Below are 18,694 nucleotides of genomic sequence, written 5' to 3' on the forward strand. Positions count from 1 at the left end.
CTGCAAATTCAGTCAATCAAAATCTCTCTTTACATTTCTGGTGTCAGCCAAACTTTGACCTAAGCATCGTCTTAGGTTCACTTTCATGCAGCATGCATGCTGTCAGGCACTCGTTTTCTGCTTTTTGCTTCGAAATTTCCCACCCACCCATCCCTAAATCACACACCAGCAGTGCTGCTGCAATATGAATATATACTTTACATAACCGGTCTATTTAGAATAACACTTTATTTTAATGTACATATTTCGGAATACTTATAAGTTCATTCCAAGACCATCCCACTATCGATCAGGATTAATTTTGGTATCTTTACATATTTTTGGTTGCCAACAAAACTTGGACTCATGAGGATGTCTCTCGCTTAGAGTAGTACCTGTGACCTGACAAGGGGAGTTCTTCATTCCCAATCCCTTTACCCCACATTCCTGTCCTTGTCATCTCCAATGGGTTGGGAAAATTAAGACATGTCTATTGATGGTATATGCTATTATATTTATTGCACACTCAATGTCATTCCAAAAGCTATGAGATTGAAAGCTAAGTTGAAAAAAAGTCATATCTCAATTAAGTACACCTCAAATAGCTTAGTCTGCTCAAAAGCAACATTTTTTAAGTTTCCAGTGCAAATGAAACCCGTGACCACTTTGTATTATTTCAGAAATTCTCAGTGAGTTACTTACATTCCTTGAAATTAAGACTTATAATCAAAAAGGAGAATGGACACTGTTATGTTCTAGGCCAATCTCAAGCCTGAAAAATTCATGATTGAACGACATTTCAATATTCAACTGAGCTATTAGGCCCTCTTGGCGAATGAGACTGATCATTTTGTGAGTTTGCAACAAACCCGTAGACAAGGAGACCATATATGAAAGGCATATAATTGAACAGCAGAAGGAGGCATGTTTAGATTTCCTTTCGTTGGTGGGAGCTGTTTACTTTTTAAGTTCATTAGAAACCCGTGGATATGAACAAAGTACAGAATATGTAAAACATTATATATTTGAAAAGCGGAAAAATATGTTATGTGTTGAACATGATTAGCACATTTAGGACAAGGGTCAAAATAAACATTTTAATTTTACTTTATATTTTTGCAGTTGAACACTTCGGCCTTGATAATTTAATATTACGAATTTCTTGTAACTCTTGCCAACGTAGCATAATTAACATGTTCTATTCTGTAGGATGCACGGCTTACCACAGAAGTTTAAGTTTGAACTTTGTCATTTCTCGTTGACGTCAGCAACAAATGGACGGATTAAGAAACGAGTTAATCAGAAGTGAAGTTCGAGTCATTCCTTTTACAAGATGTATTTTGTTCGCAAATTCTGATAAGAATTCTCCAATTGCAAGGAACAAAGCTCCGGGTAAGAAGCTCAGTCCAACAGCAGTGACTACTAACACCGTTGTCTTTAGTGCTCAGTCTTCTTTCCTTTAAGAATCTTTCTACATCTTCCTGCATAAGGCATTGAGATTTGATCATGATCTTTTTATGCCAGCGGGTCTCAGAGTATAGGAAAACATATTAAGAAGAAGAAAAGAAAATTACACACACAATTGGGACATGAGAAGCCAATATGCTAACAGCCCTGTACGACACAAAGCGCTATATAACCAACAGAAAAAAATGATGATTTAATGTTGCTTTTCGTCAGAGATGAAAACAAGACGAGCGAGCTAACAGCAGAATATTTGAAACTTGTAGAGGACTGCAAAAGTGTATCCGGGGACCCACAAATAGGTTTATGTTCCTTGATTAAAATTGGCTGAGACGTGAGACTGGTCAAGAAGTCATGATCAGTGACTGCCAAATATGCCAAGAGAATGTTGCATTGCTCTAAGACTGGTTTGGGGAGTGGGGGTGGCGCAGTGGTGAGAGCACTCGCCTGCCACCAATGTGGCCCGCGTTCGATTCCCGGTCCCAACGTCATATGTGGTTTGAGTTTTTTGTTGGTTCTCTCCTTGCTCCGAGAGGTTTTTCACCGGGTACTTCGGTTTTCTCCTCTCCTCGAAAATCAACACTGCCAAATTTCAGTTCGATCCACAATGCACGGACACAAATTGAACGAGCTCCTGAGTGCTCATAAGGTGTGCGGTAGGTAAACAAATTTATTTGCGTTTCCCTTTCATTTCCATTTTCCATTTATAGCAATTCATCAGCAACACATTTAGTCCAACTGTGAATGGACAGATGATAATTATGCTAATGATTATAAAAGTCTTTTGGTTCTTCTTTCGTAGTACAATTCATCTCTTTGGGTAAGTTTGTTAAATTTGAGGCAGTAAAGTTTGCCATTTTACTATACCAGACAGTATGCAATGCGAATCTCCGCGTACTAGGTAAGTGTTGGTTTCCAGTTATAGCAATTGAAGAATCAATTCATTGGACAGGACATTAAACATTAAATACTAAAATTCACGTTTTAATTCTAAGTTAGAAAAACAAGAGATGTTATCCTTACGTAAAAAGTCAATACACCTGCGGCATTTCCCAGCTTTCTTTAAATAGCACCGAAAAATCTCAATGGAGGAAAAACAGAATCTTACATTTCTATAGAGCTTTTACAGTTCCAAGTGTCAAATGCATGTTTCAGAAAGATTTACATAATGCGAATAAAAGTAGCCTCTTTTCCCCTTTACAAAGTGAATATAAACCTAGAGGGCTTAGGAAAACCCAAAACTTCACCTGTCTCAAGCGATCTTTCCCAGAGAAAAGCAAGAAGCTGCAATAAATTTGTTCAGTCCATGTGTTGCCATATGTGTAAACCTTAGAATTTAATAAATTAATCGTTCCTTTCTCATTTTTGATCATGTGCTACCCTATTTAAAGCCGTTAAATTTTCTGTATTAAATCTGTATTACTTTTAGTGCATTTCTTACTGTTCTCATTTGTACTTTACATCTAGGGTCGGCAAACTTGTTCAATTAAATTAGATGTCACTTAAACATTCAATTTCGTAGACCATTAAACAGCGTTTCAGTAAAAGCAATTCGTCAAACAGTGAACATTAAACCTCCAGGCTTCTTAGAACTCTTACGGCCATTGCATAAAATAAATAAAAAAACACATCTAAGCCCTGCTAGAAGCTTTTTAAGTTCCAACCCAGCCTTGTACAAATAGACGGCCATTGCATAAAAAAACAACACACATCTAAGCCCTGCTAGAAACTTTAAGTTCCAAACCCAGCCTTGTACAAATAGACGGCCATTGCATAAAAACAACACACATCTAAGCCTAGCTAGAAACTTTAAGTCCCAAACCCAGCCTTTTACAAATACACGGCCATTTCATAACAACAACACGCATCTAAGCCCTGCTAGAAACTTTAAGTTCTAAACCTAGCATTTTACAAATAGACGGCCATTGCATAAGAACAACACGAATCTAAGCCCTGCTAAAAGCTTTTTAAGTTCCAAACCCAGCCTTGTACAAATAGACGGCCATTGCATAAAAACAACACACACTTAAGCCGTGCTAGAAACTTTAAGTCCCAAACCCAGCCTTTTACAAATACACGGCCATTGCATAACAACAACACGCATCTAAGCCCTGCCAGAAACTTTAAGTTCCAAACCCAGAATTTTACAAATAGACGGCCATTGCATAAGAACTACACGAATCTAAGCCCTGCTAAAAGCTTTTTAAGTTCCAAACCCAGCCTTGTACAAATAGACAGCCATTGCATAAAAACAACACACATCTAAGCCCTGCTAGAAGCTTTGTAAGTTTCAAACTTAGCCTTTTACAGATAGAGGTCCTTTAGATTAATTTACGTACTTTGCTGTCTCAAGGTAGTCAACATCTTTCAATTTATTTTAAGCTAAAAAGAAAGGAAAGTAGGCGCTCAAGTGGGGTGCACTGATCAAACCGAGCAGGCAACTGGTAGCGGCTGTAAATAAAAATTCTAGAATCTGTCAAAAAATTCCTTGTAACAGTTCACAAATATACAGACCTGAAGCTAACTCGGCCCGCTCTCCCCTCACAATGTTTTTTGTACACGAGTTTCTGAGCCCATTTAGCAAAACAACTTTGTGGGAGGGCAAAGTACTGCCAATTGTTTCTACAATTTTGTCCAAGGCTGTAGTTGGTATTGATATTACGAGTGTCGTATCAGCCCAAACCACTTCCTTCATTTTTGCAGTTCAGACCTGTTTGTAAGACAGTCCGAGTACAGCACAGAGGGTGTCATTAAACGTATATCTGTTGTGAGAAGACGGTAAAAGCACAATAAGTCAGTAGAACGACTGCAAAAGTCATATTGGGTTACGAGACTTGAAGGCAGTTCTGAAATTACAGCCAAAAAGTGTAATAACTTGTTTTGACTACAGTTGATATTTGCATTTGTCAAGGTAAAGATAAGTAGCGTAGTTTAACGAGGCTTTTTAATTCAAGAGAGAACATTTCTGTATTTTAAGTAAATGTTAAGGTCAGACATGTCGGTCGCAAAAAAAGATCAAATATTTTCAGTGATATCGGTAAAATACGTTTCGCGGGAAGTAGTAGTTCATTTTGATTGACAGCATATGTTGCATGTGTAGACTATCGGAGCGCTTTTCGCGGGAAACATGACATGATTGTTCTCGCTCGCAAACGTTTGAGGTATTTGTATAAACAAGCATCATATTTTACTTTTTGTGGCATTAAATCGTATTTTAAGAAAGTATAAGGCAGTAAGGACCCACAAACCACGTGAATACTCGAGGTATGGTGCTAGCAATAACAAAAAGAGAACATAGTAGCCTGCGAACAGGCTCCCGGCGAGGACGGAAAAAGACATTCGGCGAGCGCGAAGTAAAGAATTCGGAGAGCGAAGCGATCGTGGCGGGACCAAGAGCACAGCCGAAGGATCACAGAAAGGGAAGATTAGCGGAATTAAGACAAAGAACTTTATATAATCAGAACTGGCCTGACGAAGTCTGCTCGCGTGCAGAGAGAGAGAGAGAGAGAGAGAGAGAGAGAGAGAGAGAGAGAGAGAGAGAGAGAGAGAGAGAGAGAGAGAGACTCCTAAAACATGCGTCAAGAATCCGAACAATATTGGGCACAATAAAGCTGGAGGACACTAGAACTTGTGAGAGATCAACAGCTGTGACTGAAAAAGCAGTAGCGTCCTCTGACTGGCCAATTACGGGAAAGGTGATGGGGCGGAGTTACAAAAGGCTTTTCTTGAACATTATTTTTGCCTTGAAGATAACAATGTGAAGATTGCAACTCAAAGGCGCTTTGCCTCCTTGCAATCAAGTTTTGACAGTAGCTAGATAAACCTATCGGAAAGTAATCGTAATCGGAAAGTGCTACATCCGTTTCTCTGAAGACACCCCTGAAGGTACACGGTAATAACCATAAGAAAGTCTCTTGCTTTGGTCTCAATTAATTCCAGTAAATTTAACAAAATAATTTGAATTTCTAATTTTGAAAAATTGAAATATTTTGCCAGTCAGTTAATATGAAGATTCTATCCAATTCAAAAAGAATTACCAACTAAATTTTCGAGGGATCATTCGTTGCTATTAGTACTACGGTAGTGTTCACACGTTGTGATACCTTTCATGAAACAGATTACAACCACGATATGAAAGCTGTATTAGGTACTAATGGCTTAAATAGAAATCAACACTTAACCTTTAGTGAAACCAGGCGATCGACACCAGAAATTATTTCGTGTACCTCCGATTTCGGGAAACAAAGGAAGGAAACACATCATAATTAAGTAAAGTACGATCGTTCGGGTGAGTGTAGTCCTGAGACTGGACTGTTTGAGATGATATTGACTGACTTCTCGGCCACCTGAGCGGAAGTCATCTTCAGAGTCAAGTGCCCCTGCAAGTGCCCCTGCAAGGGGCATCCCACGTAAAATCGAAATGTCACTGTCGTTACTCGTGGATATAAAAGTTACCACAATTGTTTTAAATTGGCAGGCTCAACGTTTCTCTATGCATTAGTCAGTGTGATATAACAGGTGGATAATTAACAATTATTCTTTGAAATCGAGGTGAATAGTGGCAGAATATTCTGCCACTATTGACCGAGATTGAAGAGAATAATTCTTTTAGTATATACTCACTCAGTGATCTTAACAACATTTGCAGACGAAAACCATCCAAAGTCGATTTAATCGACATCTCAATTCATGCGTGGAAAACGTGCAAGCGGCAAAAAACATTCGCGAAAGTGTTTACAGAAGCTTCAAACATGGCAAATCTAAATAACCATCGTTAAAATGCTCGTCACAAACAGCAAAATGGTCCTTTAACACCATTTAAATCAGGAATCTAACTCGAAAGGATGCTTGTTAAAACATTTTCATCGTTCGATCAAAGTTTTAGAGGTTCATTTGAAATTCACTTCTGAATAATTGTTGACATTGTTAGCACTGCTGATTTCACAACCTGAAATACTGTCATTATAATAATGTAACTGAACTGGTGAAACATAGAGTCTTTCATCTAGATGTCCAATTTTAATAACAGTAGTTCCCTGTTGTCCGCTTATAGGACTGATAACAGTTACTGGTGCCGGCCCCTCAATGGATTCATTTATACGTATTGCAACATTTAATGCATGGGAAACTGCTTGCACAATAAGTGCATCACACCATGTATGTTTCTGTGACAGCACACCCTCAATTGCTCTGTCATGGGTCCAATAAATCTTTGACGGTTGTTTCTTATGTATTCAACTCCAGCAGCATGCACGTTCATGTGATAGGAAGGATCATTATATAACTGGTGGGCAACACAAGGAAAGAAGCACGAACCATCTGAGGTACATTCTTGTGTCTTCAAGTTAGGGTAATCACGTATGTGGTGTCATGAAAATACGAGTTTTTTACTAAGTTGCCAGTATGGCAATCCCATTCGGAAAATGGGTGGAATTTCTTTGTTTTCCTTTTTTTTTTCCGTGTCGGTAAAAGCCTTTCCCCTCACTCCCCTGCTAAGTGGTGTCTTTGTGCATAGAGTCTTCTGTGCGTATTTTGTCGGTTTGATGGGGTAGTCGAAATGCTGCCTTCCTAGCTTACGAGCCAGAAGGCCCATCTCTTTGATGGCATACAAGTCCATTGCAGGGTTACCCCCAGCATTTCGCCGGTACCCATTTATACATCTGAGTGGAGAGAGGCACCGTGAGAGTGAAATGTCTTACCCAAGAACACAATACATTGTCCCAGGCCAGGACCCGAACCCGGACCACTCGATCCGGAGTCCAGCACTCTAAACCATGAGGTCACCGAGCCTCCCAAAAATGCGTAGCTTTCTCTGGTAGACACAGGAGAGCATTTCATTAACCTGCATTGGCGTCAAAAGTCATTGTAACGCGAAAGGCGTCTTAGTGTATCTTTAAACAAAATATGCCCTTATTGCGCGCAAAATTGGAACGTCACTTGGATAAACAAGACAGGCGGTGAAAAATAAATATCTGGAATCTTAAAAGCGACGAGTATTGGGCTTTGACAACAATCGTTCGCCCGTGGAGCCGTAATCTAGTGAGCTGTATTGTTAATATTTTACCAAGTGTGGTGTTATGTACAACACTGAAACCAAATGGAAAATTATCTGGAAACTTCTGGGTTCAACAAAGACAGAGAAGGAATCGAACACCTTAAGTGGATGTGTGATCTCTGTTGTCTGGTTATTTGTATTAATTTGTACTCAACTCTGTACAGTCTTCAAGGAAAAAAACTATTTGGAAATGTGACAACCAAGAATCATTTGAAAGAAAGCTTGTCGTCTATTTTGTGCGATAATTCGCAAGTCTGTTTTTGTATCTCATAGATGTTTAGATTTACAATTACATGGCCGCTCAATCTCGTGATGGTGTTGATAGTTCACCCTGGAGTCAAAATAGATACGTTTCTCAAGAACCCGACAAAGAAGGTTTCCTGACCCGACAGATGAAATGCAAATATTCATTTAAATATTACATCAAAATTAAAAAAAACAAAGACGAAAGTTTCTTGGCTAAAAGGTACGTTGTTTTACCCTTAAAACGACGAACGATTAACATTCTTTCCCGTAGTTCATTCAGCTGACACAAGGTGATCCCGTGCACCTTTATAATTGCCGAGCACGTAATCAATTTCTTCCTTTTGACAGAACATCATGACCTTTCCCTTGATTCATAAAAGTCAGAGACTGCAGAAATTTTCGTGATTTAACGATCGATCGTCATTAATTTTTCGATGAGAATTCGATTCAGAGTTATACATAAGAACTATGCTATTTTTTTCTAAATCCCGGCTTTTATGGTACTTTTTGGTACAAACGTAAAGCCAAAAAAATTGTTTTGACCTGGCATCAGAGTAGACTGAAAAGAAGAAGAATTATGAAGCGGAAACAACATCTTAAGTCCTTCCGTAGTGTGTGTAATAAGCGTTTGCTTAGTGTAATGTATGGCGTGGAGGAAAACGTCCTTCAGAGCAATTTGCGGATAATTTTTTTCTTTGCAGATTATTTATTTAAAGAAGAAACGGTGAATTTTACTCAAGAGCGTGTTATGTTATCTTTAAACTGAATTTATTATCAAAGCTTAAAAAACTAAAAGACCTCAAAATGGGACAGGACATTACAACATAATTGCACGTGTGAACGTGCGATCCAAAGTGCCTCTGCTGGCACGACATCTGGGTGACCCCTCAAATGGTCTTAATGACTCCACACTTGAAAATTTTAACTGGAACGCTGCAGTTAAATACCATCCAATTCAGTGCCTTCTGTTTTTGCGTAACACGTACTACAGGTAGGCCAGTATACGCTTCATGGAGCGTCTAGTTTTATATTTTTAATTGACGGCATGTATTGTATATCAATTTTGTAGCAGTAGTGGGAATTTGGTTTTTATTTATAAGCGCAGCTTTTAAGTATCTGTTTTCATCAAGTTGACTTTACCGAATAGTAAGAACGCAACCATTCAAATTCAATACTATTAAAAACACCCTAACAGGCTATTTGTTCAGCTTGATAGTGAGGCAGTGAGGACGAAAACAATAGAAACACGTTGGAATGAATGTGAGAAATATCTGCATATCATCCACTTTCCTTTGTCGTTGTCCTAAGAACCTCTCTTTCAAGCTGAATCTTAATACATCGAAAAAGGCCTATATATTTTTTTAAGTAATAGTAGTTTTTTTCTTCAATGTACTCTTCCGTAACACTTCGACGACACAACGACGGAAACTTGTAATTATTTTGCAGCTGTTTTCACTTTTGATGTCGAAATTTATTTGTTTTCCTCTCACACGAAAAAAAAAAGATATTGAATTTACCCTCCGAATTAGCCATTTAATCCCATATCCTATAAACTTGAAATGAAAATTAACGCAACTTATTCTTTCGATCAAAGAAATGAATTCGACGCGATACGAGCGATCGTCAACATAATCATGAAAAGCATCTCCTGCCCATTGACAATTGGATTGAATGTGTTGGTGATAGTTGCAATAAAAAGGAGACCTACTCTGCAGAGTATGTTTCGCAGTCACTGTCTGCAAGGGGAGATATAAGGGCTTAAACGCAAAATTTAGGGCGTTTTTTTCAAGTTAACCTGTGAACGGCTACACCAGTTTCTGTCTCCATTGCTTGGTCCAGACACACAACTACTTTTGAAAAGCGTCTAATGCTGCCAGTAGATCTTCGCTTGCTATAGTATGCGTCCAGTTTACTATCGATCTCTTAGATTTCTCGCGAGGCCTTCTGTCGAATTATCATCATATCATATCATATCATATCATATCATATCATATATCTTTATTTATCCTCGGATTTTTAAAGTAGCTTGGTGTAGCTAATATCTCCGAGCATTTACCCTCCCAAAAACGATACACCATAGAAGACAGACCACAACACCGGGAACTACATGCCCTACTTTTTGCGACAAGTGTGCGGGTTCTTTTACGTCCCACAGGATTATGAACATTGAAGGGTTGTGAGACGGGACCTCCGGCTTATCGTCCTTATCCGAGAAGACTAGAGAGTCTAATTACAAAGGCAGCACTTTCTCCTCAGTTATTTAAAGACCCTGAGTGTTGGTCCGGCCGGAGTTGAACTCACGACCTCCCACGTGACAGCCCGGTGATCAACCAACTGAGCCACCGGCGGGCGGTGTGCACTATATTGTGCTTTATCAACGTTTTAATCTGTTATCTTTCCTTAGCAAAGGGAATCTAAGAAGTAGTGGATTTGTTCTTCCTTGACTGTTGTCGGAATTATTCTTTGCAAAGAAAAACAAAAGATTACTTTGTCCAAACTTTGTTAACTCGGTCTCAAAACAAAAGCGCGTGTGACTGCTTGACGTTTTGCATTGATTTGCATACTAGTTTAGCGTGGAAAGTCTGAGGTGAAGATCGCATCCTTATGTAAAGTGAAAGGACGTTCTGCCGGGGACAAAGCAAAATCATTGACTTTTCTAATGTCTAAATTCTTATTTCGCATGTGATACACTTTCTTCAAGGCATCTTTAAATGCTGGCACCCTGAAGGCGTACACCAATGGATTAACCATAGAATTTGCCAAATGCAAAACATTTACGAACCACGTCACTTGCGAAGTAACACACCGCGGACAGAAACCTTTCACCACATGCACGACAAAACCAGGAAGCCAAAACACAGTCAAAGCAGCGATGACTATGAATATTATTCGCGACAAACGCATGTTTCGATTAATAGATTTGCTGTTTTGGGTCGGCGTTATCTCAGGCGATGACGAGCGCAATCGACGATGAATTCTGGCATAACTTGCAATAATAACCATTAAGGCAAGTAAAAAGCATATGCGGATGACTGCCTCTACATATCTTTCGTTCATCCTACCGGTAAACATTGATAGCAAGGACAGTCCACCAACACTCAGCCCAGCTATCCAGGTGATAGCAACGCTCAGAACGTACGCTCTATTGCTTGTTATATGTAATAGTGGCCGTAATATAGCAAAAACACGCTCCATTGCGATAAGAGCGAGGAAAAACACCGATGCACTCGAGGCGAAAAGATGCAATGCAGCTGCAGGTGGCTTCATGCTTTTTTTTCCTCGTCTTCTTTCCTCTGCCATTATTTTTGAAAATTTTCCAGTGTCTTGGACTATGGGTTCAGCTATTCCCACGAGTAGGTCAGCAACCGCAAGGTTTATCAGGAAAAAACAGGCCCGTCGCTGGATATTATGTTTCCATAAGACAAATACCGCGAGTGAGTTTCCAAGTATGATGATCAAAGCCTCTACTGAGTAAACTATAATGAAGTTCAACGTGAAAGGTAATGCCGTCGACATGTCTCACGAGGACTTCAATACATTATGAAAAAAATATAGCCTGTTCCATACTGCCCGATCATTCACGTAATTTCTGAACTTTCTTGTCAGTCACTTTAAACTGGAAAGGTCTCCTATTTTAACAAGGAAAAGACATCACGGTGATGGGAAGGATTCTCCATCATACAAGCTTCTAAGGAACAAGGTCCAGCGTGACATTAAGTCTGCTAAGTATCAATATTACCATCACAAAGTCAGTGATCTTCAACATACGGATTTGAAAAAGGGATGGAAACAAATCAAGTCACTGACTGGACAAGATATTCGGCAAGAATGGTTCCATCAAGTTATTGGCGATGATTGTCCTGATACTCAATCTTTGGCTAATAGAGTGAATGATCACTTTATTAGTCTGACAGCTGACGTTGAACCTCTCTTTGTGCCTGAGCCGATTATCCAGCAAGTTCCACCGGGACTCCTTGTAAGTGTGAAGGAGGTTCAAAACTCCTTGGCTAGTCTGAATGTCGGTAAAGCTATGGGGGCTGATATGCTACCAAACAGGGGTTCTTAAGGAACTTGCGCCAGAGCTTGCGTTGCCCATCATGAGTATTTACAACCGTTCTTTAGTAGAAGGCTACGTACCAGATTTACTAAAGCGCTCCATTATCAATCCACTACCCAAGGTCTCCCCTCCAAGGGAAATCCAGTCGGACTTAAGACCAATTTCTTTCACTTGTACCCTTGCCAAGGTTATTGGGGGTTTCACTCGAAGTAGACTTGTCTTACAAATATCGGACAAGCTCGACCCACCGCAGTATGCTAGGGAAGGTCACTCTACAACAGATGGGTTTCCACTATGCAACCATTACCGACCCTATCGCCCATATTGGAGCAGCAGGCCAAGGGTGCTTTTAGTCCAAGACTGATATCAAAAATGCTTTCCGACTTGTTCCAGTTCAGCCCTAGTGATTATAATTTATTGGGTATGAAATGGCGTGATCAGTATTATTTTGGAAAATGCATGCCCATGGGCTGCTCGACTTCTTGTCGCACTTTTGAATTATTTAACTCTGGTTTGGAGTGGGTGGCCCAGAACAGGTTAAACATCAATCATATCATTCACATTCTTAAAGATGTTCTTATAATCGTTCATTCTCGTGACATATGCTATCAGTTCTGGAACGTTTTTGAAACTTGCTGGTGCATTATATCGAGTAAAAGGATCCGCCTTTCCTTGCAAGATGTGCTTGTTGGAATTATCACTGAAACTACTGACCCTTTACCTATATTGCTGAACTACTTTATAATAATTGGAAAGCTTTTCTTTTGGAATTGCAGAAATAACCAAATTATTCCCAACATTCATGAATTTCGAGCCAAAATTGTAGCAAAATATGAAACTGATAAAATAATCAGTAGCAAAGACTTCTTAAGAAAAAAATGGATACTGTCTCCTTATCTTTCTTAGCTCACTGTTCCTGTCATTATGCCTTTTTTTTTAATTGTGTGTTTATTTCTTTATTTATTTTTCGCTCATTAGTTGCCGTTGTTTGTCCGTAAGCAGGGTAAGTACTGCTCTGTAAGTGTAAGTAACGTATTGTACGTAGTTTGTAAGTAGTCGAGTTCCTTCTTTACATTTGATGTAAGTAAATTTGTGTAAATGATGTAAGTAATTGTGTAAGTAGTGCTCTTTTTGTTGAAATAAATATATTTGTTAAAATAAAAAGTAAAATAATAATAACAAAAATTAAAAAAAAGAAAGGTGAAGGCTGATTTACGAGTTTGGCTGGACTTTTCGGAAGAATATAATGGCAAGTCCTTTTTCCTTGAGGATGTCTGGTATACTTCAGAGCGTTTAAGTCTTTACACAGATGCCTCGGATTCATTAGGTTTTGGGACAATTTTCCAAAATCATTGCTGCCATGGCTCCTGGCCACCATCCTGGACGTCATTTAACATTGGTACCTTAGAATTTTTTTTCCTATTGCCCTCAGCTTATGGCTCCTGGCCACCATCCTGGACGTCATTTAACATTGCTACCTTGGATTTTTTTCCTATTGTCCTCAGCTTGTTTCTCTGGGGCAAACACATGGCAAATCGCTGCATCCTATTTCTTACTGATAACGAGTCCTTGGCGCATTTTAACAAGAAATCAGGGAAAGATCAGCTGTTTCTCGTGAGGAAATTAGTCTTGATCTACTTACGTTATAATATATTATTCGAAGCTAAGCATCTCAGGGACCCAAAACAACCTAGCCGACTCTTTATCTCGTTTGCATATCCAAAAACATACCCCATCACCTGCTGCAGCAGAATTGGCAAATACAGTTTTATTTCTGGTTAAATCTGGCCTGTAGCCATCGAAGATTCCTACATATAAAAGGGCTTGGAACCTGCATTAGCACTATTTATTGCTTATCTGTTTGATCATCATTATGCATGCCCCATCCACTGTTAACACTTATGTTTCAGCCATTGGTCATAGTCATAAATTGGCCGGTTTACCTGACCCCACAAAAAACGTTTTTTTATTACTCAGATGCTCAAGGGTTATGGGAAGATCGGTATTCGCTTGGACAGCAGGTTACCCTCCCCATTCTTCATAGGATTATATCGGCAGCCTCTCAACTTGAGGATTCCTTTTATAATACAGGTCGATTCCAGACTATGTGCTTATTCGCCTTTCACACATTCTCAATTGTGGGGGAGATCACCAGCTCAATCCCAGGCAACACGATTCATTTAAATCAAGTCTTTTAATTATTAAATGATAGGCACGAAGTTCAAGCGATCAAAGTCACATTTCTCAGGCACAAGCATAATAACGACCAGGCCCCCTTCTCTTTAATTGTTTCCCGTCAAATGTCTTGCTGCCCTGTCCAGCACTTATTGGCTTACTTGCAAGTTCGTGGTGATAATCCTGGCCCTCTTTTTCAGATTTGCGATGGCTCTCCCGTTCCCCGATCAGTGTTCTGTGAAAAAAATTCAGCTGTTATCAAATTTATTGGAATCGATGCATCTAGGTACAAGGGCTACAGCTTCCTTTTCGGGGCTGCATCTCATGCGGCTGATAAGGATATGTCTGACCCTCAAATTCAAACCATGTGGCGCCGGAAATCTAATGCCATCTTAAAGTACATTCGCATCCCGTCTATGTCTAATGAACTCTGGCAATCAGGCAGGAGATGTTGCCATGGCATTTGCCCTTTAAAGATGGGACTGATTAGCAAGGGCAGCAGTACTTCATTTTGTTTCATATCTTCTGCAAGCTTGAGTTTAATCAGACAATCCCGTTATGTCTCCTTATATCTTGTATATCTCGTTATTTAATTCCAGGCCAGTTGAAAATATAATTTCGAGTTTCATTCCTGAACAAAGGAAAAAACGACTAAACCACTTTTTAAAAATATGCATCCACCTGAAATAACTCATCCGTAGAAATAACAAACGGTTTAGTGTCCAAGAAACGAATTTGTGGAGTAACTTCTTCCATCAAGTTTAGCTATTACTGGTGTACCGTTTTGTCGTTCTCGTTCTCTTTCTCTCTTCTTTCGTTTCTGTTCTTCTGACATTGGCCGTCCAGGCATCTTGCAACCGCAGTAGATTCAAAATTAAAAATCTTAGGTAAGACTCAGCCAAAAATTGCAATTCTGAGTAAAAAGCAGCACTAAACTAATTAAAACTAAAAACTCAGCTTTAAGTTTATATCCCTCCAATGCTTGACTTGAATAACTACGTACCCACCAGTGTGTCTTGACGGCAGCTATATTATGTCAAACCTGGGCTAAAACCACCGAAAAGTGCAAGAAAAAAATATTTTCCAAACTGTACCTGAACACGAAAAGCATCGATTGTTAAGAGCTTTTGTCGACTCAGCATGGCCGTGTAGCCGCGTCGAGACACAGAATGAGCGCGAAAAATTGAGCCTCGTTTATGCACGGGAGTGAGTGTCTGACCTTGCTTGAGCCTGCGAATCCAATCAACAACCAGTCCCTGGTCAGCGGTCAACTTAAAAAAAAACAGCTGACCTCGATAAGGTCCAACTTGAGCTTGCGATATGGTCACGTTATACTGGTCAGCGGATACCTTGTTTTGACAGGTGTCAACGGACCATAACATTGATGTCCAATATCAAAGATGTATGCTGTAAACTAGCCAGAGTGTCTGCTGGAGTATTGTCTCCTTGATGAGCTCTAAACTTGAGCCCGTGATATGGTTACGTGATACTGGTCACATTGGCATACATGGAGGGGTGGACGGACGTACGGTCGTACGGTCGTATGGTCGTACGGTGACCAAAACCAAATTTTCTCGCATCTATGGGTTACCATATTTTCATAACTATGGTGCTCCCCGAGCGCTCGCCTTCGGCGCAAGGACCTATACGTGGAGAGTTTCGAACAACGGGCAATAACTACTTCGGCCTACAAACCTATAGGATCTGGAAACGCTACGTTGACGGCACTTTCACCATCCTGCATGGATCACGGAAACGTTGATATCTTCTTACAACATCTGAAAAACCAGCAGCCTTCCATTCGCTTCACCATGGAGACAGAGAGCGACTACAAACTCGCTTTCCTTGGCCCCCTCAGTTTCAAGAAAACCAGACGGCCGCCTCACCACCAGCGTGTACATGAAGCCTACGCACACTTATCAGTACTTAGCGTATGATTCCCACCACCGGCGATCAGAAAAAACGCGATATTGTCAAGTGCCTCTACGAGAGTGCCAAACGTCTCGTACCAAAACCCTCTGTTATCTCCGAGGAGAAGAAACACCTTTCTTCTTCTCTTGTCTGTAATGGTTACCCTTCTTCTTTCTTGCAGAAAATCACCAAGACCAGGAAACCGAGTAGCAGTGCTGAGCCCACGATCGAGTACAACAAGTCTACGGCGGTTTTACCTTATTTCAAAGACCTATCAGCAACAAGGCATACGCGCTGTTTTCAAGTCGGAGAGTACATTAAGATCACATCTAGTACGACCGAAAGACGCTGTCGAGCCGACTAAACAAGATAGCGTGGTTTAAAGGATTCCCTGTGAATGCGGTAAAGTCTGCATCGGCGAGACTAAAAGACCTATGCAAGATAGAATCAAAGAATATTACCGAGACATCCAACTTGCTCGTACCCAGACCTCCGCCGTTTCAGAACACACTAACAACACCAGACACAACCCGGTTTGAAGCGAAGTGAAGTTTATTGATCGTGATCCTCATTCGTACACACGCAGGGTTAAAGAGGCGATTCACATAAGACTTCACCCTAACAATATCAACAGGGATAGTGGAATAGAGATTCCGGAAGCATGGATGCCTACGATCAAGAAACACAACAACAGGAGAACCGTACGAAAGCGTCCGCCGAAGGAACAATACACCGAAACAGCGAACTAGTCACAGCGGAGCAGCTTGCGTAACCAGTCGACCTCATCGCCCAAGGAAAACTAGCAGTATGCTGTCGAAACGTCGCGACTTACATCACAAGTGACAACATCGTGAGCAAAACGAGAATACTTTATTATTATTGTACTTCACCACGATGAATAACACCAACCTTTTTTTACGATATTTTGATCTCGATTCTACCTTTCTTCAAGAACGAAGCTATCCTTATACTCACTAACTTATCCTTATATTACTTATTGCAATTTCACTTACTCTTCTACATAGGTCTCCAATTTAAATAGAATATTCTACTTGCAAAAGCGTGCTGTACGAGCAATAACAAATTCAGATTAACGAGCGCATTCTGCTCCTTTATTTGCAAAACTAGGCATCATGGACATTTTTCATAGAAAATTTTCTAAGTTCATGCTTTATTAACACAATCAGTTATTGCCTTCGATGTTTTAAAATTGATTTGAAACAAGCCGCCAAGTGCACAATTACGGTACTAGAATACATCAAACAATTTACAATTCTTTGTCAAGGTCCAAAAATCTGGAATATTCTTCCTGGATCAATTATTAATTCATCTAGCTAACTGAAATTTACGGAAAATATGCCAGGGTTTCTTTTTTTAAACAAACTGATTTAGGGCTAGTTATGCCGCACAAGCATTGCGTAAGATTATTTAGATTAATGATAAGCAGATCATGGGGCCTCTCTTATTTATAAGCCCGGTGGTTCTTGGGGTCTCCGCGCCACAATTCTTGTAATCTCCAATTATATATATATATGTACATACATACATACATACATACATACATACATACATACATACATACATACATACATACATACATATATATATATATATATATATATATATATATATATATATATATATATATATATATATATATATAATCATTTATGTAGGGTGGGAGGGGGAATCTGGACAACTGATTGCCTCACTGGACAACTGATTGCCTCACAAATCAGGATCGCCTCACTACTCCCCAGTCGATCGGCCATGCACGGTCCTATCCCCTTAAGAATTAATCAATAGTAGATTGAGGAGGGGAATCTGGACAACTGATTCCCGGCCGAACCACATTTTCACTCATGCAATCAGTTGTCCAGATTCCTCTCCTCAATCTACTATTACTTAATTCTTAAGGGGATAGGACCGTGCATAGCCGATCGACTGGGGAGTAGTGCGGCGATCCTGATTTGTGAGGCAATCAGTTGTCCAAATTCCCCCTCCCACCCTACATAAATGATTATTAATTCTCTAAGGGGATAGGACCGTGCATAGCCGATCGACTGGGGGGTAGTGAGGCGATCCTGATTTGCAGAAAATGTGTGTTGAATTGTCTCCCTGGAGCCAGCCACAATAAGGTCAATACACAGCCACGTTGCCAGCGTGGTTGGGTGGCCGAGTGGTTAAGGCACATTGTATACATATTGTATATTACGCTCACTGTTCATACAGTTTGAGCACTCCCTGGATTGGGTGGAGAGCCTCATAACAGGTGTTCACCATTGGCATCATGCTTCGCTCACTGCTTGCAGTTTGAGCACCTTGTGACTCCACTATGCAATCCAACAATGTGTAACCGTACATCCTGTGCCCAAGTTCAGGAGTTGCCATAAAACCATTATGGTGACAACCGGGAGGGCACATTGTATACATATATATATACAATTCATCAAAGATGTGAAAAATCCCTACAGGTATTACTTTGCTGAAGAGTATAGCTAAAGAGAAAAGCAAACAAAATAGTAAAAGAACCAATATAAAAACACGAGCTCAAGCTAACAATGCACAACAATCATAACAAATTCCCAGATTGGGGCCTTTGAGCCAAACTGTTGAATTTACGGTCAAACAACAAATTCCCCAACATAAGCCCTTGAACGATTGAAATATTTGAAAAATTAAATTCTTTATCAAAAAGCGTGCATCTATGAATCATGTAGAAATGTAGAATTGAAGTGTATTCTGTTTTTAGAATGAAATTCTTGCCTTTTGTTAAGGCCGTGAGGTGCCAAGGTGAAGAGTTGGGC

General features: G+C 39.9%; 1 protein-coding gene and 1 long non-coding RNA gene across 2 annotated transcripts in view; one reads left to right on the forward strand and one right to left on the reverse strand.

Moving 5' to 3' along the window:
* Positions 1-18,694, forward strand: part of LOC138013264 (uncharacterized) — a 342,610-nt gene that overhangs the window by 162,131 nt on the left and 161,785 nt on the right. The window lies entirely within an intron of this gene.
* Positions 10,313-11,260, reverse strand: LOC137967439 (sphingosine 1-phosphate receptor 3-like). The gene has a single exon (XM_068813960.1). It carries the CDS (start codon positions 11,258-11,260, stop codon positions 10,313-10,315), a length of 948 nt encoding a protein of 315 aa, XP_068670061.1.

Source organism: Montipora foliosa, chromosome 8 (assembly GCF_036669935.1).
Source record: "Montipora foliosa isolate CH-2021 chromosome 8, ASM3666993v2, whole genome shotgun sequence".
Taxonomy (NCBI): domain Eukaryota; kingdom Metazoa; phylum Cnidaria; class Anthozoa; order Scleractinia; family Acroporidae; genus Montipora; species Montipora foliosa.